The following is a 24,293-nucleotide window of genomic DNA, read 5'->3' on the forward strand; positions in this document are numbered from 1 at the left end:
TATTGGACAAGATGAAAATAAGGTCTGGCTGTGAATTGCTATTTGAGAGTGGAAAAGCCGAAGAGGGATCCATTTACCTGTTGGGAGTTGTGGCAGGATCAGAGAGCTTGTGTGAACTGTACAGGCAAACAAAATGGGAGTTAAATTTTTCACAATATCCATGGTTTATTCTGTGCGCCTGTCCTATAAGAAATGCCTGCTCATTATTGGCTCTTAAGCCTTCCTGGGACTGAAAGCCTTGAGACTTACTGCCATCTTGATGGTGGTTTGTTTTCCTTTCCTTATGGGGAGATCCTTTTCTGGCTCTGTGTGAAAAGGCTACATGAAAGCAGAAATGCTTACGTCTGCATAATTCTGAGTGGTTAAAACACAGGGAGGGGAAAACTCTGATGTTTAGGTGTTGTTCTGGAAACAAACAAATGAGTCTAATCCAAAACAAGTTCTGTGTGCCTAGGGATTGTTCTTGCTTCCTATTATCAGAAGGTTTGGGGGCTAGCAGTTTGCAGAGAAGATTCTTCTGCTCTGGGCTCCCAAATCTTTGGAAATATGATGTTTCTGAAGTATTCAGAATGCTCCCTAGCCTACTAGCTCTGCTGTTCCCCTTGGATGTAGCCACGTAAGCTGTAGGCCCAAGAGAGCCATTTGCTCCTTGATAGGTGGGAGATGCTGATGTCGAAGGTTTAGCTTGCTTACTTGCTAGGGGGATATGGGATACTCCCCCAGTCTTGGTGAAGTCTGGCAATCCATGCAGTTCCTGCAGTTTCCTTCACTGATGGTGAAAGAACAGATGACATGACATAACTGTCCATTTTAAATAATGGTGTGTGCTCCCGTGACATGGTCCAGGGGCACTTTGGTCTTACTGTCATAAACCTCTCCTCCACTGGCATCACATAGCACTATGTTAGGAACTGTAGTAATGATATTTTACGAAGAGAGTAGGAAAGTTTTCTTTGAAGGGATTTAGTAACTGGATGCAAGTAGGGAGATTGGTGCTACATCCCTGACTGCTTTCATACACCACCAAGTTTTGTCCTCTGGTCAGGGGACCATTGGGTGGTAAATTTCCTTCTTATGAGCGTGACAACTGGAAAGCTATTATGTGTATTTGTCCCAGTAGGGATGTCATTTAAATCAGAAGGAATGTAAGGTCAGCAGAAGATTTATTTCTTGAGTGACCAGTGAGATGCTTTGTATGCTTGAGGCAATCTGCTAGGAATCCTCTCAGTTAATGAGATGCAGCTCAGTAGCTAATATCTCTCAGTGACTAATTCGGCTTTCTTTCCTCTCTCTTCACTGCAGGCTATTACTGTGACAGCCAACAAGGACCGGTCATTGATTTTACCCTTTACCCATGCCCGCAAGGTTTTTACTGCCCACCAGGGACCCGCCACAGCACTCAGTACAGCTGCCCTGCAGGAACCTTTGGGCCAAGACAGAAACTGAAAACTATCAAGGAATGTCAGAGATGCCCACCAGGAAAATACTGTGAATTCTCTGGACTTGCTACCCCAACAGGTGTATTGCTCTTTTTCTGAACGTATTTGCTACTGCTAGAGAGTCATGTTGTTGACTGATAGCTAGTGCTTAGGATTGAAGTTAGGACTTTGAGGTTCTGATCTCAAGAAAGGTGAACTGTCCCATTTTATTTGTCAAGAATTTTTTGAGAAGGAATAAAGGTTCCTTCTTCTAAGCAGAAATAGTTGAATGGGTGAGAATGGAACTGCAGAAACATGCATCTAGTAAAGTATGTCTTTGAAAACCTTCCAAATGGCGAGATTTCCAGTGTCAGATCTGTTTGGCATCCTTTTTAGAACTTGTTTCAACCTTGCTCTTGAGGAATTAACCATTCATGTAATAGGTACATGGGTGACTAGGCTCAGCAGAGAGAGAGGGTAAAATACTCAGCACCGATTGATCTGCCTCTGGTTTGTTCAGGACTCTTTTTTTCAGACAGCACTGATGATTTTTCATTGCTCCTTGTCCTGTAGATAAAGGCCCAAATTCAACAAAGCACTTTCAAATATGTTTAGTGTTCAGCAAAGTATTTGAGCAACTTAAGGCTTCACTAAAGGATGTGTTAAATATGTACCTAAAGCAAAGCAGGTACTTAAGTACTTGCCTAGATATCCAGGCAGTGCTGAGTCAGAGCCACTCGAAGCACTTTTCTCTCTAGGAACTGTTGTTTTGGCATCTGCCATCAGCACTCCATTTCTTATGGTCAGAAGCAACTCTTCCACTGAAATATTGATGACCATTATATTGTTGATATGTAGACTGGCAGAGGCTCTGCATAGCATAGCAAGTGATTGTATTTCTGTCTGTATTCTGGAATTTGCATTTATGTGCCTATTGTTTTAATAGGTTGTGTATTTACTATATGTTATGCCGTTTTCTAGGAGACTGTGCTGAGGGATTCTGGTGCAAAAGTGGTGCCCAGGTAAGAAACCCCCAAGATGGAGAATCAGGACTGCCTTGTCCTCCTGGTCATTACTGTCCTGAAGGTACAGTTATTTGCTAAGCATAATTTTTTTCTTAATTCATGTGAAGCATGCGATGAGATTTCCTCACTCTGATGTAATCGATATTGCCAGGTGCACCACTTCCGTTACCGTGCCCTCGTGGCACTTGGTCTGACAGTGAAGGTGGTAGGAACTTGCAGGAGTGCCAGCCTTGCCCTGGGGGATATTACTGTAACAGCTCTGGACTGAGGGCCCCCTCGGGACACTGCAGCCCAGGGTGAGTAGAATACTGAACATGATGCTGTATTTTACATAAAGAGCGGGATTCTACAACAGCTAGAATCTTTATTTCTTTATTTATCTTGAAATAAGGAGAATACATTCCTGTGTTCACTGCTGCAGATATTACTGTGTTACTAAGGCCCAGACCCCAACACCCACTGACGGCCTCTCAGGAGCTCCGTGTCCTGTCAGACACTTCTGCCCCCTTGGATCCAGGATACCAGCTCCATGCCCCCCTGGCTCCTACATGCCACAGACCCTTGGAGAAGAGTGCCTCACTTGCCCAGAGGGTGAATACTGTGTCCCTGGTGAGAAGCCACAGCCGTGTCCCCAAGGTGAGTTAAGGATTGGAACCACTTCCATGCCAGGCACACTTCAGATTTTCCAAAGAATTTCCTGAAACCCTAGCATGTGAGAGACCGTTATGGCCTGTAAGCTCAGCAACAACTTACTCCTCTCCGAAGTCCTTCAGTGTCACACTCGGTCTAGACAGCTCAGATCACTGGCTGTACAGAGTCTATAAAGCTATGTGCATCCCATCACGAAGATACTGGCTGGTAGTTATTTGTCTCTGAAGCTTTTGTCCCATCATTAATGTATAAAGTATGAGTTTGTTCTTCTTTCAGGTTTCTACTGCCCGAGAGGAACAGGTTTAGACTGGCAGCCCTGCCCGCCAGGTACTTACAGCCCTGAGCAAGGACAGGGGAGCAGAAGCAGCTGCAGAGCTTGTGACGGAGGGAAGTTCTGCCAGTATCACAATGCAACTGCTGCGACTGGAGAGTGTTGGGAAGGTTACTATTGTGCTCAAGGATCTTACAGGCCTAACCCAGATGCCATGATTCAAGGTACCACTTCTCTTTTGCTAATGCAGTGTGAGTTTCTGCGGCTATTAAAGCTGGTGCCTTAATGGTAGCAACCACATCTGCAGAGAGCTGGACTTTGTTCCTGTGGTGGCTGTGTGGCTAGTTCATTGGCAGTGAGTTGCAGGTCAGCACCTTAACTGTTTTGTCCTAGGCACAGCAAAAGCAGTACTTAGAGTGGAAGGAAAGAACTCTTGAATTGCTGAGTGTTAAGTAATGGCTATATTTCCTGCTGCTACTGTTTCTAAGAGCCTTTGCGCAGCAGCTTGAGTTCTAACTTCATCTTAGACAGAAGTGAGTTAAAGACTGAGCAGTCTGCAGAGAAATCATTTCACGGCGTGAATAAATAAATCACAGCTATTAAATACCCAGTGCAGGTGATGAATGCCTTCACTTTTTCATACTGCTTTTGATTAATTGTGATCTTCCCTTTTAGGCCAAGCTGGTCCCTGTCCTGCAGGCCATTACTGTCCCCGAGGCTCTTCTGTCCCCATACCATGTCCTGTAGGAACTTTCAGCACAAGGAGCAGGTTGAGCTCAGAGGTGGGATGAGCTTGTGCAGTTTTGTGTAAAAGCTTTCTGGTGCAGTTAGGTCCTCTCTGCAGCCTTGTGGGGTGGTATTGTCACTGATCTGAGGTGAAAGGAAGGACTGAGTCCCAAGACAGGGTGGATGGGAGACCTCTCATCCAATTATGGATGTCCAGCAGTCAGTTCTGTGTAAATCTAAGGAAGCTACATAAATTCTTGACAACTTCAGAGGGCAGGTCATCTTTTTCTTGAACAGATACTGAAGATCAGCTGAATCACCCTCTACCGATGTCTCTCTCTCCATTAACTCTAGAAGTTGCTCAGATACTTAGCTTCAACTTAAGGGATTCTAATTATTAGCAAAGGTACAACTGGCCAGTCAGTAGTGGAGCCAGTCCTGAAGTCAACTTCAGTTTGTTGTCTCCTTGATCTATCGCAGACCCAGTGTTCCCCATGTCTGCCTGGGCATTACTGTGATGCTGCTGGCCTTCCAGCCCCTACAGGACAGTGTGAAGAAGGATTCTACTGCACACTGGGATCCATTCTTCCCAAAATCCCGGTTGTAGACAAGACTGGAGGCCCGTGTCCCAGAGGTAGGCTGTCATGGGCGCTTACCAAACTTGGTCAATTCGCTGAATGAGGATTTAAACTCCCAGCAGACTTCAGGCAGCTCTGAGACATTATGGCTCTTGAAATTTGTCAGGGCCTCAGGGAGCTGCAGTGTGGTCTATTTTAGGAGGCATGGAAGTGTCAGGCAAAATTGTCATCCTGCCCTGACCACTGGAAATACTGCTGATTCTGATCTGTTCTTTCTTTTTCAGGGTATTTCTGTCCCAAGGGCACAGCTGTTCCAATGGCTTGTCCAGCAGGGTCATACAATCCTTCAGAAAGGCAAGCCAGCTGTCTGCCCTGTGCTAAAGGGTAAGACTGAGACAATGAGCTTACTATTGTGTGAGTTAAGGACTGTTGGAAATGCTGGTGTAATCAGTGTGGAGCAGTGTGTGGTAGGAAAAATGACTTAGTTCACCACTGAAGAGTACTTGTCTCTGTACAGAAGCAGAGCAACAGTTGAACTCTGCTTAGCAACGCTGTACGATTGATTATGGGACATGGCAAAGGCCTAAACCGACGTGTGACTGCCTGGAAGGGAATATAGATCAGAAGGGTGTTCAGAGTCAGCATAGCAGGAAACTGCCAGCACCAGTGGCTTTTTTCATGTCTGAAGTAGCAGATGCTTCCCTTGACAACAGGTTGCTGAAGTCCTGAAGAAGGGGAAGGGGTCTTGTATGTCACCTGATGCTGAGTCTGGTTTTTCCTTAGGGGATTCATTTCCAATTACTAACCAGATTTGGCCTTGATTAGCTTCTGCGAGTTGATGAATCTCAATCTGAATATGTTATGACTCAAGTTAAAGGAAATTATGTCTCTGTGGCTTTTGCAATTATGCCATCAATTTGGCATATGAGGAAACAACTAAGAGAATATACTAATACACATAAGTAGGTTTCTTTTGTGGTCAATGCAGAACAGTGCAATAGCCCCCTTAGACTAGCCATTCCCACCACTGAGTCGTTGTTTAAGTATTCATGGACAGAATATTGCTAGAAAATCCCAGTTTGTTTTTATCTCTTATTTATTCTCTCTGTGAACCAGGTTCTTCTGCCCAGTAAATTCCTCTTCCTTTTTGGAGAATGAATGTTCAACTGGCCACTACTGCCCTGCTGGTACTGCTTCTGCAACTCAGTTTCCATGTCCAAGAGGGACTTACAACCCACAGATTAGAAGCAGCCTAATGTCTCACTGCACCCCTTGTGATCCAGGTAAGCAGCAAATAAATGTATCTTAGAATGATGACAGGAATATCAGTGAAAATGATTTTTGAATGTTCGTGAACATCAATGGTGCAATTTGCATGGCTCAGTGGGTAGATGACAGTCTGTAGTGTCTCACACCGAATTTTTTGTGTGAAGATGAACACAGAGCCCCATGACCTGCGTGGAGATCTGGTGGGTGCTGAAGCCATATTCTGAACTGGAGACAGAAAAGCTTGGCAGTTGCCTTGCGCCTTTCCATGATAATGATCTGGGTCAAGCACTTGAGCAGAAGGAGTTACTCCTTGACTCCACAGTGCACTGTAATGAGCTAAAATATGGAGAAATGTGGCAAAAGGAACTTGTCCAGGACATTGTCATCTCTGTGCTTTACTGATATATTACATAATGGTTTATGAACATAAAAAATAACAATGATCCATATAAAAGAATTTTACAAAGCAGTATTTAACACTGTGCAGAGGTACTCAAGTGAGACCGAAAACCAGAAGTAATATAGGCATGGTATCATGCTGTGCTGAAAAGATATGAAAAAACTACCCTAGAGTTCATTAAATCTGCTGTCACCAGAAACCTGCTGGTTGTTTTTTTTTTTTTTTTTTTTTTTTTTTTTTTTTTTTTTTTTTTTTTTTTTTTTTTTTTTTTTTTTTTTTTTTTTTNNAATCATGGAAATGAATATCCTTCTGCTTGCCACTACAGGTGTTTTCATGTTCTTCTAAGTGTGTAGCTTGTTCTCTGAAGTTTCTGTTTTCTTCTGTTAGAACTAATGACAGTACATTACTTTCTCAGGGCACTACTGTGCGTTTGAAGGGCAGTCGCGTGTTACGGGGCCCTGTTTGGCTGGATTCTACTGCAGTGGAGGAGTTTCTAGTCCAACACCCACTGATGGTCTTCTGGGAAACAAATGCCCTAAGGGAACTTACTGCCCTATGGGCGCTGCCTTTCCTCAGCCATGTCCTCCTGGTTATTATAGCAACTCAACTGGGAACACTGGGATTGAGGACTGTCTCCTATGTGATGCAGGTACAATACTGAAAGAACAGACTAGGAGATTCGAGCTGGATACCAGCATTTCTAGAGATCCTGAGAAACTGCACGTAGGAAATCATGAATAGCTGTTTTCATGGAGAGAGGTATTAAGCAGACTTTGGAAAGATTAATCTGTCCACTTTCCTGACTAAGAGGATATTCACAGTCAGGAGCAAGCTTCTGCAATGTGAATTTGCCTTTTCACTCTTTCTTTGCATGATTTTATACATAGAGATGGCACAGGGGATTGCTGCTTGTTTAGGTGGGTAAGCTCTGTATTGAAACTGTTCTGAAGGAAAATAGATGTGAGTGACATCAAAATTGGTGCTTCACTGATTATTTCCCAGCTTTATACTTGCTGTTTTCCATCTCATCTTTCACTTTCAGGGTATTTCTGCAATGGAACTGGACTTCTGTCTCCGTCTGGACTATGTGAAGCTGGATTCTACTGTAGTGGAGGCACTGTTTCTCCTAAACCCCCCAGGGTAAGCTGTACTTGTGATACAAATATTGCAAAACATGGTATCTGTGGAGTTGAAGACCATAAGGTCACCTTAGTTCTTTTGCGCCACATCAAAATTTTGCCCCTTCCTTACTGTGTTATCTTCTTTGTCAGCTATATCTAGATCATTAATACTGAGAGTAGTTAGAATTGCAAAATAGACCTGGCCTTCTTTCAGTTTTGCACCTAAAGGCTTCTCAATAATAGTTCTGCCTGTGTATATTGATACTACAAAGCAGAGTGGAACACCATATTGAATTAAAAGAGGTCAAGGGTGCGTAAGTTTGATTGGAATGCTGCATCTGTCCACCCTCCTCTTAGGCAAAATACAAGAGGAGTTTTTAAAGACTATAACTCAAGAAGGTGCTGTTTTATGCCACAGCTCTCTGCTGACTTTGAAGGAAGAAGGGGTGGTGCCTTCTGCCAGATTCCCAGCCAGAGCAGATTTGTCATGGGCAGAATTCAATTCCGATTACTTGTCTTAGGAAAAGGAGTATGCGGCCTTAAAGATAGAGCGATGAATGGCAGCCTTTTGTACTACCATATTCCTAATTCTCTTGACCATTAGAATCAGAGAAAGAGAGAGAAAGATGGGTTTTGGCGTGGGGGGGTTGTTTGTGTTTTGGGTTTTGGGATTTCTTTGCAAGGCCATCTTCTGAGTTGGTAGACCATATGGAAACATTTGCTGTAACAATGGTGTTTTCTTCGCAGACAACAGTAAGTGGAGGACCGTGTCCCCCTGGACATTACTGTGCGATGGGGAGCAGCAGAGCCCAGCCATGCCCTGCAGGGAGTTATAGTCCATCTTGGAGTATGGCACAGTGTTTGGAGTGCCCAGAAGGCTTTTACTGCAAGACTGCTTCCACAAATTACACAGATTGCCCAGCAGGTGAATCTGGTTGCATGTACTCACTCGTCCTGGGAAATTTCATTTAAGGGATTAGTGGATCCTTTTATAGCTATTTGAAGCAGACTAAATTTGTCATAGGACTGGGAGGCGTGAGACTTAGTTCTCTTCCACTGCACAGATCTGTGACAACAGTCAAATCACTTAGCCTCTTTGTGATTTGATTCCTCTGTCTGAATGCAGTAAACAGTAGACTGCAGCACACGTAGATAGTTTTTGTAGTATGTCTTTTTGACGTGCTTTGAAATCTTCTCATGATAAAAATCTGGATGCTTTTACAACTACTGCTGATCCTCAGCACTGATCAGTCTCACTTTGTGCAGCCAGTGTGACTGTAGCTGTCACACAGTAATGATAATTTGTAGGATGGACCCACTGTCATAGCTTGGGATCAGTCCTTCTTAGAAACAAACGAGAATGCTGTGTGCACACGCTGGCAGTTCTTCCCAGGCTATTACCAGCCTCTCTCAACCTTTATGAAATGTATCTTCTCTTTCCTAGGATTCTACTGCCCCAGGAGTACAGAATTTGCCACACAGTACCCTTGTCCCCCTGGAACCTACAGTGAAGCTTTAAATATCTGGGATGTCTCCAAGTGCCAGCTGTGTCCTCCTGGAAGGGTCTGTTCCAAGCCAGGCCTGGCAAGACCAGATGGACTGTGCATGCCTGGATGGTTTTGTCCACCTGGATCCATATCAAGCAAACCATTTTTTCCTGGAAGTCACTCTGGTACTAAGAGGAATTATAAAGCTTGATGATGGTTATTATTGAGGAAGTGGTATTACAGAACCAAAGGACCCAACCCAGGATCAGGATGGCTTGAATGTTTTAGTGTTCCCTCATTGCTTTTCTTAATTCTGTGCTGTAGTTCAGTTCTTCCTTCTTCTTCCTTTTTCTTCTTTTTTTTAAGATAAGATGGAACTCTTGCAATTTTTATATTTCACCTCAGTCTCTTTCCTTTTCATTAATAGATGCGACAACAGCAGCTTCTGGATCAGCTGGGCCGTGCCAAGCAGGAAACTTTTGCCCTGCTGGTTCATTTCTTCCTATTCCCTGCACTCCAGGTAGCAGAGGTGTAATTTTCCCTATGGGAGTTTTGAGTTTTGTTTTATTTTTTGGGGTGCATGCTCTTTCCTTTTTTGGCAGGTTCATTAAGCAATTTCAGTTGTGTGCTTTGACTGTATGAGCTCTGCTGCCTCTTAAATGAGGGCCTTGTCTCTTGCCTGCTTCAGGTTTTTACTGTGCAACTGCAGAGCTGGCAGCTCCATCAGGTCCCTGTGAGGCTGGCTTCTACTGTACGGGGAGCTCCTTACTCCCCAACCCCATGGATGGAGCAACGGGGAACATTTGTCCTCAAGGTCACTTCTGTCCTACAGGGAGCTCTTCTCCATCCCCATGCCCCCCAGGTAGGTTTGATGGCAGCTGCTAAATGCTGTTGTTTCTCTTCCCACAGCCCTGTGAGCTGCTGAGCCCATCCAGGTCCATGCCACTGTTCTGCAGCCCCTTGTTATTTTGTATTGAAGTTTGCCTTTTACACTGCCTGAGGGGCAGCTGCTCTCAGCACGAATGTTAGCCTCTAATCCGATGCTGTTGTATTGGGAGCATTTAGCCCTAAATGTGCATTCAGACAGTAACTGCAAAACTGCCTGTAGAGCCTCGGTCTGTGGCCTGTGTGCAGCTGCGGGGGGGGGGGGGGGGGGGGTGTTTTTAGCTGAGCCCCGCTGAAGGAAAGACTACAAAGCAGCAGAGAGCTGAGCACATGTAGGAGCCTCTGCTGCCCTCCCTGCACTGAGACAGCTGCCCTCTCGCATCACTGGTAATGAGCGCAAGGGTTAAACTGAACGAGAAGGACCTCAGGGTGTTCGGTTTCTATTTCTCTGTTAAATCTATAGGTATATTAAGCAAGTGGTTATACTGCTGAACCTGGACTAGAAAGAGAGAGGAGTTCACGTCAGTTAGCAGCCATCCATGCCCAGCTTCCCACAGCCTCCTGTCACAGGAAGGTTGTCCCCTACCCCCAGCAACATGCCATGCCTCAGGGTCTCCTGAGGGAGTGCCCGGAACTACATTCCTTCCTAGTCAGCATCCTTCTGGCATCTTCTGCAGGAAGAGGCTGGGGCTAGCATAGCTAGAAGGCTTCTGTGACCAGCTCCCCATAGCCACTTCCAGCAGAGTCTAGCATGATGTGAGAATGTGGTTGTGGTTGTGGGGGGGGTTGTTTGTTTTTCAGGCTCCTTTCTGGCTCATCGTGGTGGTCAGTCAGCCCAGGATTGCCAGGCGTGCTTCCCAGGGTGGTTCTGTTCTCGACGTGGCCAGAGCTCCCCGGAGGGTTTGTGTAAAGAGGGATGGTTTTGCCCAGAGGGCTCTGTGTCAGGCCAGCATTCAGGTAGGAAGGCTGTGGGGTGATTCTTTACCTACAGGAGCTGGAGGGGCAAGATGGTCTTAAAGTCTGTCTTTACTTACCATGCCAAGTACTATGTTGAAATGAATAGCTATTTAGATTAAAAAAATAAAAAGTTCTCCAAAATTTCTCCCCAGTGACACAAGTTAAGTAATGGGTAATCATGTGTAAATGAAGTGGTAAAAATAAATAGTGTTTACTGGGATCTTACTGGGGCAAAGAACAAGCTGAGAAGATGTTCCCAGAGGAGATTCCTCCTTGTGGTGTTTTCAACACTGCTGGAAAGAGAGATGTTATGTGTGGTTGACCATTCTGTGTATCATAAGGATGATGAAGGGACAGCTGCAGTAAAGGTTCTGTGTAACTCGAATCCTGCAGTATTAGGAACATACAGGGAGCTCTACAAGAAGAAAGATAGTGACCATGTGATAGTGCAGAGAGGCTACAGCTCTTCATCTTTCTGAAAGCTGCTGAGGGCAACGAGTCTGTGTGACCCTTCAGTAAAAAGCCCAGTTCAGTGGTGTATGAGGTTGGTGTTCAGAGCACAGTGTGTGAGCCTTTGCTGCTCAAATCTCTGCTCTTAGCAGAGCTTTTGAAAAAAACAGTTTTCTTCTGTTGTTTCTCTAGCTTTTCTGCTAGTTCCAGATTTGTAGTGATGGTTGCTCTAATAACGCTATGCAGCTGTCCATAAGACAGCTTATGTGCTGCAGAACATAAGCAGAGCAGTAATATCAAATGTATTCCATTTTTTCTTCTTAGACCATATGTGTCCTGTTGGTCACTATTGCCCTACTGGTAGCCCAGAGCCTACACCCTGTCCCTCTGGAAAATACCAGGACCAGACTGGTAAAAGTCAGTGTAAAATATGCCCAGCAGGAATGTAAGTGAAATGGATCCGCTCCTTCATCTTGATGCTTTCCTTGGGAATTAGCATATGTATTTCCCTTTGCTTTAGGCTGCTCTGTGTGTTGTATCCTTTGATATATTTGGCGGTTTTCTTGTTCCTGTTTTTGTATCACTGTTCCTTTTATTGTGTCATTTTCTGTTCCATAACCCCTGCAGCCTAGAGTTCCTGTCCTGTAGGTAAATCTGCTGAGAGGGACATAATGGTCCCAGAAATGACAGGTTCCACTGGACAGGCTACATCTCAACTCTTCGTTTGTTTCCTCTGGGGTAATCTATCTTCCTTTTTGTAGAATTTCAGACTGTCCCTGTTGTGCAGAAGGTGTTTATTCTTCAGGCTCTGGCAGAACTGGGCACAGTTCCATGGTCTGAGGCTGGACTTCAGTTTTTTACTTTTTTGGTAGGTTCTGTGCCCCCAAAAACCAGCCAGGAGCTGTCCAAGAGAACTTCTCACATGGGGTGGTCAAACCAATGGATTGTCCAGCAGGACATTACTGCCTCTCAGGAACAAAAGCTGCCAACCAGTACCCTTGCCCAGAAGGGACCTTCAGTAACCAGACTGGGCTGAGAAGTCCCAGGGAATGTAGGCCATGTCCTGGAGGCACATTTTGTGCCAGTGCAGGTAGGGGGTTAAGCATGGATTAGCTGTACTTCCTAGGCTGTGTTGGGTCTAGGAGAGTCAAAGTTCTAGAAGGTGGAGATAGCAGAGTTTGAGCTGACCCAAGAGAGGATATCTGTTTTTGTAAACCAGCTACCTGATCAGTTCTTTGAACTGAAATTTCTGTTTGAACATCAAGGTGGTACTTCATGTTTATTCCCAGGTTAAAACTGCCATGTTCCATTAAACAGAAGGTTTACCTACTTCCAGAAGTTAGTGTTCCACTGATGAGTGAAACATTCCTCTCTGTACAGTTCATATGACTTTTTTTATAGTGGTTGCAGTGGCCTCTGGGACTCATTGAGCAGAGATTCTTCATGACCACTGCAAGATGTTTACAAACCTATTGTTTTGTAAGTTTAATTTAAGAGGCAGATGTAGGGTGCTTTTGTTTTAGCAAAGATTATGAAATTGGAAGCCAAGCTGCACGAGTTCTAGGACTTGTTTGTTCTCAGTTGTCTGTTAGTGGTGAGACTGATATGTGGCCCTGATCAGCCTTTTCTGTAAAGGTGATCTAGAAAGCTGGTCAGACCCTTAACTATTGGTTATCAGCTGTCTAAGTAAATATGAAGACTACAGGTCTAGCTTTTAAACGCCAGAGTTAATCACAGGCCAGTAGACTCTGAACTCATCTTGATGACATGACTTGTCTGCTTTGTTTAGTCCAGAAGGTGTGGATTGTATAATGTATTGGCTTATTTGCCTTTATTTTCCTTCTCTTTAGGACTCATGATCCCAAGTGGTCCTTGTTTGCCTGGGTATTACTGCACTTTGAAGGCACGTATACCCAATCCTGTTAATGATGAGACTGGTGACCTCTGCCCAGCAGGCCACTTCTGCCCGCCAGGTAGCAGCAAACCAAAGCTGTGTCCCACTGGCACATTTTTACCTTGGTCTGGAATGGTTTTCCGTAATGCCTGTCTACCCTGCCCTGGAGGAAAGTTCTGCCAAGGAGAAGGTCTGGCCAATGTTTCTGGTGAGTATCGTATGCATCTTACAGTGAGACATGCTTGCAGTGCCATTTTTCCGTGGTCTCACCAGTCTTCGGAGCTAAGTTTGGTGCAATTTATAATCCACTCTGAGCCATATTTGAACTATGTGAGTAAGTTCAGTAAATGTTTGTGGAGTTGCAAACCTGATGTTCTGTAGTTGTTTAACCTGGCTACTGAAGCTTCTCTGTTTTGCAGGAACATGTTATGCTGGGTATTTCTGTGATGTTGGATCCACAGAGCCAAACCACAAGCGCTGCCCCCCTGGCTCCTACTGCCCTGAAGGCTCTGAATTCCCAATCCCGTGCAACCATGGAAGCTTCAACTCTGACAGTGGAAAATGGCAGTCTACAGACTGTCAGCTCTGCCCAGCTGGATACTTCTGCAGTGGTGAGTCGACTGGTGTATTTTGGGAACTGGGGGTTGCACGGTGAGTGAAGATAGTCACCCACCCCAGCTTTATTTCTTACAAGCTTCTCCATAGTGGATATAGCAAGAATAAACCCTGTAAGTGCCGCACATTTTCTTTGGTCATTGAATGGCAAGTAGGATGTGCACTAAGTGTAAATGCCCCAAGTCATTTGTCTTCCAGCACTTCTACTGGGCTCTCCCCAGCAGTCTTAAGTCACTCAGAACACTCCTTGTTGTCACACCATTATCTTCCCTGGCTCACTTGCACCTGACATGCCTTCATCCTCTCAGGGAGACAAAAACAGCTTGGCAAACAGGTGCTTGGTGCTGGCTAGCAGCCAAGGTGTCTACTCTGAGACAACTGTTCATACTCGGAGCTTGCTCACAGTCTGTACAAGATACTGGTTGCAGTATCTCCATGCAATGCTAGAGTATCTGAGGGCTCACCAGCAGTAATAGATTCACCCCTCTCTTTCCATGATATAAAGAGAGTTTTCTTGTCCTAGGCGGGGAACTGAAGCAACAGGGAATCATAGAATCGGTAAGCTTGGAAGGGACCTCTGGAGATCATCTAGTCCAACCTCCCTGCTCAGCAGGGTCACCTAGAGCATGTTAGCCAGGGTTGCATCCAGGTGGGCCTTGAATATCTCCAGAGAAGGAGACTCCACAGCCTCTCTGGGCAACCTGTTCCAGTGCTCCGTCACTCTCACAGTGAAGAAATTCCCCCTCACATTCGGACGGAACTTCCTATGCTTCAAGTTCTGCCCATTGCCTCTTGTCCTGTCACATGGGACAACTGAAAAGAGTTTGTCCCCGTCCCCTTGACACCCTCCCTTCAGGTACTTATACACATTGATAAGATCCCCCCCTCAGTCTTCTCTTCCCCAGGCTAAACAGGTCCAGCTCTCGCAGCCGTTCCTCAGAGGGCAGATGCTCCAGCCCTCTGATCATCTTCATAGCCCTACGCTGGACTCTCTCCAGTAGCTCCACGTCTCTCTTGTCCTGGGGAGCCCAGAACTGGACACAGTACTTGAGATGAGGCCTCCCCAGGGCTGAGCAGAGGGGCAGGATCACCTCTCTTGACCTGCTGGCAACAGTCTTCCTAATGCACCCCAGGAGACCATTGGCCTTCTTGGCCACAAGGGCACATTGCTGTCTCACGGTCAACTTGTCATCCACCAGCACTCCCAGGTCCTTCTCTGCAGAGCTGCACTTCTGAAGGACCATGTACTGCTAGCTATTACTGCCCATCTGGCCAGACTTCAGCTGCTCCCATTCTTTATCCTTGTCAACAAGGCTTCTGCTGCCTCACAGGATCTACCTCTGGTACACCTTGTAAGAATGGGACCTGTCAGTCATAGGAAGGGAAGGACGTATGACCTTCGACAGCAGGGCTCTTCTGGGAACAGCCTGACAAAAGTTAGGAGACTGGAGGAGGCGAAGTGTCTTCATAAAAAGGGATTCTGTGTCACTGAGAGCTTGAGTCTTCCTGTTAGATTCAGTGGGACAAAAAGGACTTTGAATGCTGAAGCATCCTTCCTTCCTTTCTGTTAAGGTTCTACTAAGTCAGTATAACAGGACTGGTCTGAATAGGCCAAGAGGGAAAGTCAAAACAGATTCCTATGAACATGGCATTGTAGTTGAACACGTAGACTAAAGCCAAATCTTTCTTCCATCTGGGAGAAGGAAATTCTATGCCCAGGGAAATACAGCAATATAGTAGCAATGAGGCTGTTCCTGTATGGAACCTCATGAATACAATAAACACTCAGAAAACTTCCCTTGTGAGAAATATGACTGCACAGGCATGATTGTACCCCCTAGGTGGGGGGTACTCTCACCAACCTTTGTAGAGCTCCTGTGTAGGCATCTTCATCTGAGCTAGTTGTCTAGACTCCCACTGCAGCCAATGTTGAGTAGGAGTCACTTCTGAGGTGCAGTTTATCTTTCTTATTTTACATGTCTGCCTAAGGATGAGGTGAATTGCGCTAGCAGTGCAGTTCTTCTGGAAGTGCTGTTTCTCTCCAATTACTCCAAAGGGAATATGAACAACTAAATCGGAAGTACACATGATTACTCCCCTGTCCTGGGTATAGCTAAACTAATACAGGAGGCAGGCTAAACGTGCTGGTGCAGAATGACCTTCACAGCTGTCTCCTGTAATACCTCTAGATTCAGATGCTGTTCTTTATGTCTTAGGTTCTGGAGCACATACCCCTGAGCTGTGCCCTCCTGGGTACTTCTGTCTGCCAGGTACCAACTTCAGTACAGAGCATCCATGTCCAGAAGGTACCTTTGGCCCCAGGGCAGGTGCCACTAGTGAGTCTGACTGTGAGCCCTGCCCAGCAGGTAAGTAGGGACTTGGCACAAGAAACCCGGGGGCTGTGCATGGGAAGGTTGATGGAAAATATGACTTCTCCCTTCATGTTACTGACTCCTCCATTCTATGCCAATATTCTTGCTGAGATTGCTTTTCTGTTCATTTTAGGCATGTATTGTTCAGCACCAGGTCTATCACAGCCTTCTGGGTTTTGCCATTCAGGTTATCATTGTACCAAGGGAGCCATCAGCCCAGCCCCCTTCAGACACAGGGTGAGTGAGTGCCAAGCAGCAGCACACCAAGCTTAGTGACCTGGGGACAGGGACTGAAACTGTTACAGCATCGTAGCTTCTGGTGTAACGTTTTCCAAGTGTCTTTGCTATGTCTAAGGTTATCCCTGCCCATTGCTACTGCCCTTCGTCTGCTGGAATATGTTTCTGATTGCCAGCTAATTCTGGCCAGGTCTCCTTTCTATAGATAGCGCTGGAGTGTGCTACCTTACATCCCTTCCAAAGGATGGCATCAAAGATTGCATGGCCTTGCCTCAGCAGCCAGTATTGCCAGTGCCCTTTTTATGCCAGCCATGGTTTTCAGTTAGTTTCAGTGGCAGCAGATGTGGAGGGCTTAGCTCATATGTGCCCATTCTATTACCTTTGTCTATAGTAGTAGGTGCTGTAACAATTGTTCCGTAATATTTTTTCTTTCTTTTTCTATTTGTTTTTCTCATACAGGTAGAATCTGTTCTCCCTGGTCTGCCTGGGAATGACATCTGTCCTGTGGGGCATTTCTGCCCCACTGGTACAAGGTATCCCATCCCCTGTCCTCCTGGATCCTTCTCTACTTCCCTGGGCCTGGAGGCAGAGGAACAGTGCCAGCCCTGCCCAGCTGGGCGGTATTGCAGTGAGGCAGGACTGTCCAGTCTGGCACAGACATCGCTCTGTAATGCAGGGTACAGTGAGATAGTCACTTGCCTCTCATTCCTCAGAAAATACAGCTGACTAGACTTCCGTAGGAGTATAGCAGAGCAGTGTCCAAACTCCAAAAGACACTTGGCCGGAATATCTTGTGCCTAGTACCCTGTGTTCAAATATTTATACACAAGACAAACTGCAAAGACTTTATTCTCAGCCCTTCAGGCCAGCTGTAGAGTGTCTGCTTGATGCTCTCAGCAAACAGTTCAGAACCATTCCTTTTATCTTTGTGTTTGCCTTGCATTCTTTCCCAGTCTTATACATACATTCCTCTGCTATTTTCTGGATAGGTTTGGCTTATTACAAATTCATTATTCAGCCTTATAATCACACTTGTTGAGAATATGACCTGGGCATCTTTTTGCCTTTCTGTGTTTTATCTCTTCTCCCGCAAGGTGGTGCAATAACAGATGACAGGGAGGATTTCAGGCCTGCATGATGCAAACAGGTGCTCTTTGCAGTATTTGTCCAGCTCATGAGTATGCCTCACAGAAGGGTAAAGAAGTTCAGTTTGTTTCATTTGTCAAAGAGAAGCTCAGAGGTGATTTCATTGTAGTGTAAAAGGCCTTTGTGGGGAAAGATTTCTAATAGCAGATGGCTCTTGAATCTGTAGAGAAAATCACTGTGGAATTTCAGTCCAGCTCGAAGATGAAGCTAAATGCAGAGGAGAAGTAAAGAGTACATTTGAAATGCTTAAGCCTCTCAAACAAACTTCCTGGGAATAAGAAGGATTTGCCATATGTCAGTCAAATTTCAGGCTTTCCTGAAAATTTATTTAACCTTAGAAGAATGTTATAGCCTGGCCACAACAGTATAAAGTAAAGTTTTCTGGGCTGAGGTATAAAGGATATTATGTGATTGTAAATGACCCTTGGCTCCCAAAACCTGTGAAGTTCTTACCCCCAACAGGGTACAATTTGTGCTTTGCGCAAACTGTTTTTTAATGTCACTGCCATGTAGGAGCCATTCCTGCTATTCTGCTGGTCAGCCAAATAGGTCTAGCTTCCAGGAAGACAAATGCTGACAGGCAGCTTTGCTGTTCTTTTGCTTAATGCTGTTCCTTTTGCTTCCAGTCCTTTATCTTAAGGGTTCTGAATTATTTCTTCTTCTAAACTGCATCCTCTGAATCCTTGTCTACAGCATACAGTGATCATGTCTCTCAATCATGTCTCTCATTTTCTTTTTGCTTAACTTTTGTGTACTATTTTTTATATTCCCTCATTTTTACTTACTGTGAGGGTGTTGGGGGAAGTGCTAAAGAGAAGAGTCAACATACATTAGGTGACATTGAAGCAGAGCTCTATATAAGCCTGGGAATAAAGAGAGACTAAGGAAAGACAACAAGAGCATGAACACTTAGACCTGTGCTTTGAACTAAAAAAAAAAAAAAAAAGCACTTTAGTTTTAAAAGGCTTTTCCTTCCAGAGTGAGAACACTTTGCAGACAGCTCTGTGGGGGGGAAAAAAAAGGCTTTTGCTTGGGTTTTTAGGTGGGTGATTGCAGAGAAAGAAGGAAAAAACAGATGTTTTGCAAAACTGAAATAAATTATGTTGTGTGCATTGTAAAGGACACGTTTCCTGGTGTGCTGACCCTGGTTCTTGGTCAGCGCCTCCTGCGTCTGTTGCTTCTGAGCAGGGCTGGGAAGCCTGTGTTTTAGGTCTGAACTCTCTCTCCACAGGTTTGTTTGTCTGGAAGGAAACTCTGCTCCATGCCCTACTGACAGAATTCATGGATACAGGTGTCCCAGTGGCTTCTACTGTCCTGCTGGCGCTGGGCTAGAACTGCCATGTGAGCCTGGCACGTTCAGCCCTATGCCTGGGGCAGGTGTCTGCCTCCCTTGCCCAGCTGGTATGACCTGCAGCAATCCAGCCACCGTAAAGCCGCTCCACTGCCCCAGAGGTGCGGAATGCATGTGTGCAGCAAAGCCCCTCACTCAGGATGGGAGCTGTGATAGATACTTATGCCCCTCTTCCTGTCTGAGCCACAGCAGTGAACGATTCCAGGGAATGGGGTGTTTGCCATTAACTTGAGCAAGCTCATCATTCCCACCTCTTCCTCATTCCTGCTATGAGCAATGTCTAATCCACTTCTTTCCATGTTCAGGTTACTATTGCCCTGTTTGGACTGCTGCCCCAGTGCCGTGCCCCGAGGGCACACTGAATGCCGTGGAAGGAGCATTTTCCCCCACTGCCTGCGAGCTGTGCCCAGTGGGGAAATACTGCAGGGGGGATGCCAACTGGGAAGCTGATGGTGAGTTTGCTTAATAGCAGTCTACCCACAATAGAGGAGTTGGAGATATCTGGGCTGAAGGAGGCAGGAAGTAGGGGGGAAAAAAAACTCAGCAAGCAAAGATGACAAAGGCTGTCAGAGGGCGTCCTCATACCCCATGTCTGTCAGTCATTGCATTTCTCCATGTCATTCTTTTAATGGAGCATTTGTTTTGGATCTGCTGTCTTCTCCTGTATTGATTTCCTTGTCTTCCTTCTTACTCCACAGTCTTCCTGTGGCTTTTTCTCTTGCTACTTTTTTTTAACCCTTTCATCACTTCTCTGTCTGACCTCCTAAATCTGCTGTCATTTTTCCCTCCTTCCCTGTCTCCCACTTGAGCACAGAGTAGTTGTTTGCTCGGCTGTGCCAAAATGTAAAGGGCAAAATGGACACATAAAGAGAAGAAAGGCAGAAACCTCTCATGGAAGATGAAAGCTGAGAAACAAGTTAGAGGAGTGGGAAGGCAAACAAAAGTCAGAGATGAAAGGAAGTGATAGAGGTCACAGATCAACAGGAAATAGGGGAGGCAAACCAGAGGTGGGTGGCCCAGGATACCGGCAGAGGGATGAAATGGGACAAGGAGGCGCTTAGCTTCTCTTCTCTGAGTTATCCTGCCTGCTTCTGAGGGTTTGGGGAGGTACCTCCATCCTTTGCGCTGACCGCAGTGCGATAGGCTGGTGCTTGCACCCTCTCTGTTGTCACGTGGCAGGTCTGTGCTCAGCTGGGTACTACTGTGAAGGAGGATCTACTGATGCCATTCCACATAGGACACCTGAGTTCCCACTCAGTGGGCCCTGCCCGCTTGGGCACTATTGTCCAGAGGGCACTCACGGTCCAGTAGCCTGCCCGGTAGGCACCCTGAACAACGCCACAGGTGAGTGTGACCTCTCCAGTGGGTTTCTCCTGTGCCTTCCAGTGATGGGAGGCGTCATTACTTCTGGCCGTTGTGAGTGGATACCCTTGCTCGCTGACAGGTACTGGTGCTCAGCCAAGCCTCATGATGGGAATATGTTTTCAGTGCACATAGATGATGATGTTGCCATGACTGAACTTTGGTCTTTCTCCCCCAACACTTCCCCCTTTCTGGTTTCCTCATCAGGTGGTACCTCCCCAGAGAGCTGTGTGCCATGCTATCCTGGGTCTTTCTGTGCCAGTGCTGGTTTGAGTTCTCCAACAGGACCTTGTACTGAGGGGTTCTACTGTCCAGCAAACTTCAGCTCCTTCAGCCCCACGGCATTCCTCTGCCCTAAGGTACAGCATAGTGACAGCTGGGCCGCAAGAGAAGTCAGTCCTAGCTCTGGGTAGTAGGCATTCGTTTTTCACTGTAGTAAAGTATCACATAGTCTGATCCTACATCAACAGGGAATGTTGCCTCAAGCTTTGGTTCTTCTGGGATTTGGCTTGCACACAAACTCTTGAGTGTGCCAGCAACTTCATGCAACTCTATTCCTTCTCTGTGTCATTCCTAGGGTCACTTCTGCCGTTCAGGAGCGGTCCGCCCAGTGCCCTGCCCTGCTGGAGAATACCAGCCGACCAGCGGTTCTGCGTCCTGCATTCCATGCCGGAGAGGATTTTACTGCCAGGAGGCAGTGACAGGAGACCCCAAGCGCTGCCCACCTCATACTTACTGTCCTACAGGTACGTTGAAATTGGCATAGCATGTATGCCAGAGACTGAAACCTTGTGTGCTTCAGTGTCATCCGAGAGTGGCACAAAGCTAGTGTGCATCTTCTGTAGGCTGGATGATGAGGAGGTGGCAACGAGTAAATCAGGCTCAGCACTGCCTTCCTCCTTTGGAATCGTTTTTGCTCTCTGATACCATTATAAAGTCCAGTCAGATCACAGTGATCTTCCTGGGAGTTTCTATTTTCTCTACTATCTGCCTTTCAGGCAGCCGGGTTCCTCACCCATGTCCAGAAGGCACCTTCACTCTTTCAAATATGACCGGTCTCTGGAGTGAGAGGGAATGTTTGGCTTGCTTACCTGGTCACTACTGCAGGTAATGATGATTCAGTTCAGCCTGGCATATTTTCCTCTTTGTTTTGTGCAGTTTGACACCCTTGTTTTTGCACTGATAAGCAGATGCTAAGTTCCTCCCAGCTTCTTTATCACATCTCTGCCATGCAGAGAAAGTAGGTTTTAGCTCAGACACAACTTTGGGACACAGAGGTGTTGATCTGGGAATTCAGAGAAGCGTCTTGAAGCTGTCCGATGTCGTTGTGCTGGTACAAAGAAATATCTGAAGCAGGTAGCATTTGTGAAAGCACAGAAATAACTCAGAAACTAGAGTCCAATGGTAAGTCTTAGAAAATTTTGTCTGAAGCAATTTGCCCATGTTAATGGAATTTGAGCTCAGAAGTGTCTAGCTCATTGCAAATCATCTGTGGTTTTTTTATAGGTGGAAAAGATGGATCTATTTTATTTCTCATATCTGTGTAAGAAGTTCTCATTTCTTGTTGCTGATTTGGGGGATCATTTCGTTAACACCTACACTGCTTCTGCATCAAACAACATTATCAGCAGTTCTTATTATCAATTCCTGCTGTTCTCTCTGCTCCAGACATGGACGACTGGCAGGAAGGTGTGCTGCTGGGTACTTCTGCCTTGCTGGGAGCTCTCAGTCTACTCCACAGGGCCACAGATTTTCCTGGCGCTTTCTGTCTGAGTGCCACTGGGGGCAGGTGTGTGCAGGGCTGTGCCCTGCAGGTAAGTGAGAATTTCAGCAATATGTAAAGTGTAGAAGAGTGAGTAGCTTTTAAACCATCTGGAGATTTCAAGAAGTGAGCATCTGTTATCTTCCATAATTTGTTGTGGCCCCTACTTTGAAGGAGTTGTCATTGCTCAGTGGCTTCTTCTGGTGTTTGTGACTGCTGAAAAAGAGATGCAGTTGGTAAAAAGTGCCACCTTGAATTTGCAGTGCTAGAGTGCTAGTCCAGGAAAGTCTGAAGGCTTCTCCTTTTCCTTTGGCTCTCTGTATACACAACATCCCAACAGCTGTGTAGGTGTTCACCTTACAGCAAAAGGAGACTCTTGCTGAGTCATAGCTCGCATCAGAGAGCTTTTGCGTTTTACTTCCTGTCTCTTCCCCCATCTGTTTCTATAGGTTTCTACTGCCAGGAGGGCTCTGAGGTGCCTATACCATGTCCTGCCAATACCATTAGAAACGTCCCAGGGGCAAAGCAGAGAGGAGACTGCCTGCCCTGCCCACCAGGCCACTGGTGCAAAGCAGGTTGGCATTGTGTGGGGAATGGTGAGGAGAGGGTATGAGAGCTGCTTTTCAAGGATGCCGTGCATGACCCTGAGTCCGGTCAGATTGGCTCTGGTGTCAGACAGTGCAATGTGGAACAGTTCAGTTCCACACATTGGCTCTACTGGTGAATACTAGAGTCTGCAGAGAAAAACAGTCACGTAACACTGTTCATGTGATGCGTTCATATAACAAAGTCTGGAAATGCAGGAGAGCTTGAGATTAAAGCCAGTCTCCAAATATCCCTATGTCACATCTGTCAGAAGTGAGACTTGGACTGTGATTGTGGATTGTGCCCGTGTGTATGGTAGTTCAGGAAGGACCCAGGGAGGAGGCAGAAGAAAAGAGTTCCAGTTACAGTGAAAATATCCCTTACGACAACCCTGTTTTCTGTTTTTTAGGGAATTCAGAGGCCTATCCATGTCCATCAGGACACTATTGCTTTGGAGGCAATGGTACTGATCACGGCAGTCTCCTAGCACCTCAGAAATGCCCCCCACGCACTTATCGGAAGTACCCAGGAGCTCAGAGCCTGGCGGATTGCCAGCCATGCCCTCCAGGCTATCTTTGCCCTTTACCGGGTAAGTGACAGGTGAAAACTAACTCTTGCTACCACTAGATTTTTTTACAGACTTCCCCAATATTCAGTGTCAGACTGTGATATGGGAAAAGGGAGAGGTAATTCATGGTCACAGTGAGCTAAGAACCCTTCTGTATAAACAGTTCTTGGTTGTCCAGCCTCCTTCATTCTCTTCTCTTTCCAACAGGTCTGACCAATTTTGAAGATCATCCCTGCCCCCTGGGATACTGGTGCCCTGGTAAAGGGGATGCTTTCCTTTGTCCACCTGGCACTTCCAGGATCCAGCCTGGGGCAACATCATTGGAAGAATGTGATCCCTGCTCACCCGGATATTATTGCCCAGATCCAGCACAGACAGGGCTACCGAACAGCCAAGGAGTGCCTTGTAAACCTGGCTATGAATGCCCACCAGGTGACGTAACCATGCTCGTTTGTTTTGCTTATTTCCACCTATCTCTGAGTCTAGATGGCTATACAGTGCAGAGCAGGCTCAGCCGTAGCATTTAGCAATGACTATAGCCCCATTCTTGCAGCAGCCCTCCTAGGTAATGGTCATTGCTGGAGTAACTTCAGGAGTGGATTTAGCCCTCTGAAGCCTTTTTCTGGCTTTTAAATTCCCATCCCACTGTTCCGCCTTCCTGTTCTAATTCAACTGAGATTCCTAAAGGACATGGTTTGGGCACAGGAAAGGAGCAGGAATCTTTCCTCATCCAGGCATGAGTATTCAGGTGTCAGCATTTCATGCTGAGTAGCAAATTGCTTCCCAGGGGATCTGGGTCTTTCTGTTGGCAGTGAGAAAAATAAAGTACCTAGGACAATAACATAAAAAAAAAAAAAAAAAAAAAAAAAAAAAAAAAAAAAAAAAAAAAAAAAAAAAAAAAAAAAGAACAAGAAGCCCCTTTGTACACTGTCTCCCCAACATATGCTCTTCTGTTCTGGAAGTATTACATAATCACTGGTTTTGCTTTTTTTCCAGGTTCAGTAAATCCAATTCCATGCAGGCCTGGCTCATACTGTGGTGTTGGCACAGCCATGCCTTCCATGTGCCCTGGTGGATATTACTGTCCTGAAGGATCGTCAACATACAGTAGCCCTGAGCAGCTGTGAGTACCTGGCATGCTTGATGGAGACAGTTTTAAGTTT

General features: G+C 45.9%; 1 protein-coding gene across 1 annotated transcript in view; it reads left to right on the forward strand.

Moving 5' to 3' along the window:
- LOC146589106 (uncharacterized) overlaps positions 1-24,293 on the forward strand; it is a 65,987-nt gene that overhangs the window by 25,187 nt on the left and 16,507 nt on the right. The window contains exons 26-59 of the mRNA XM_085316730.1: positions 1,303-1,518; positions 2,400-2,504; positions 2,595-2,739; positions 2,865-3,079; positions 3,371-3,421; positions 4,041-4,147; positions 4,572-4,725; positions 4,954-5,053; positions 5,786-5,952; positions 6,754-6,987; positions 7,381-7,478; positions 8,207-8,384; positions 8,904-9,131; positions 9,374-9,466; positions 9,635-9,808; positions 10,633-10,788; positions 11,563-11,683; positions 12,111-12,328; positions 13,089-13,340; positions 13,552-13,743; positions 15,964-16,113; positions 16,253-16,356; positions 16,816-17,033; positions 18,734-18,954; positions 19,159-19,305; positions 20,033-20,197; positions 20,423-20,574; positions 20,793-20,965; positions 21,218-21,322; positions 21,884-22,029; positions 22,427-22,552; positions 22,972-23,151; positions 23,338-23,562; positions 24,127-24,253. Of these exons, the coding sequence (XP_085172856.1) occupies positions 1,303-1,518; positions 2,400-2,504; positions 2,595-2,739; positions 2,865-3,079; positions 3,371-3,421; positions 4,041-4,147; positions 4,572-4,725; positions 4,954-5,053; positions 5,786-5,952; positions 6,754-6,987; positions 7,381-7,478; positions 8,207-8,384; positions 8,904-9,131; positions 9,374-9,466; positions 9,635-9,808; positions 10,633-10,788; positions 11,563-11,683; positions 12,111-12,328; positions 13,089-13,340; positions 13,552-13,743; positions 15,964-16,113; positions 16,253-16,356; positions 16,816-17,033; positions 18,734-18,954; positions 19,159-19,305; positions 20,033-20,197; positions 20,423-20,574; positions 20,793-20,965; positions 21,218-21,322; positions 21,884-22,029; positions 22,427-22,552; positions 22,972-23,151; positions 23,338-23,562; positions 24,127-24,253 (5,443 nt within the window). The remainder of the gene's footprint in view (positions 1-1,302; positions 1,519-2,399; positions 2,505-2,594; positions 2,740-2,864; positions 3,080-3,370; positions 3,422-4,040; positions 4,148-4,571; positions 4,726-4,953; positions 5,054-5,785; positions 5,953-6,753; positions 6,988-7,380; positions 7,479-8,206; positions 8,385-8,903; positions 9,132-9,373; positions 9,467-9,634; positions 9,809-10,632; positions 10,789-11,562; positions 11,684-12,110; positions 12,329-13,088; positions 13,341-13,551; positions 13,744-15,963; positions 16,114-16,252; positions 16,357-16,815; positions 17,034-18,733; positions 18,955-19,158; positions 19,306-20,032; positions 20,198-20,422; positions 20,575-20,792; positions 20,966-21,217; positions 21,323-21,883; positions 22,030-22,426; positions 22,553-22,971; positions 23,152-23,337; positions 23,563-24,126; positions 24,254-24,293) is intronic.

This window comes from Rhea americana, unplaced genomic scaffold (genome assembly GCF_003343005.1).
Source record: "Rhea americana isolate MKP2758 unplaced genomic scaffold, rheAme1 scaffold_48, whole genome shotgun sequence".
Taxonomy (NCBI): Eukaryota; Metazoa; Chordata; class Aves; order Rheiformes; family Rheidae; genus Rhea; species Rhea americana.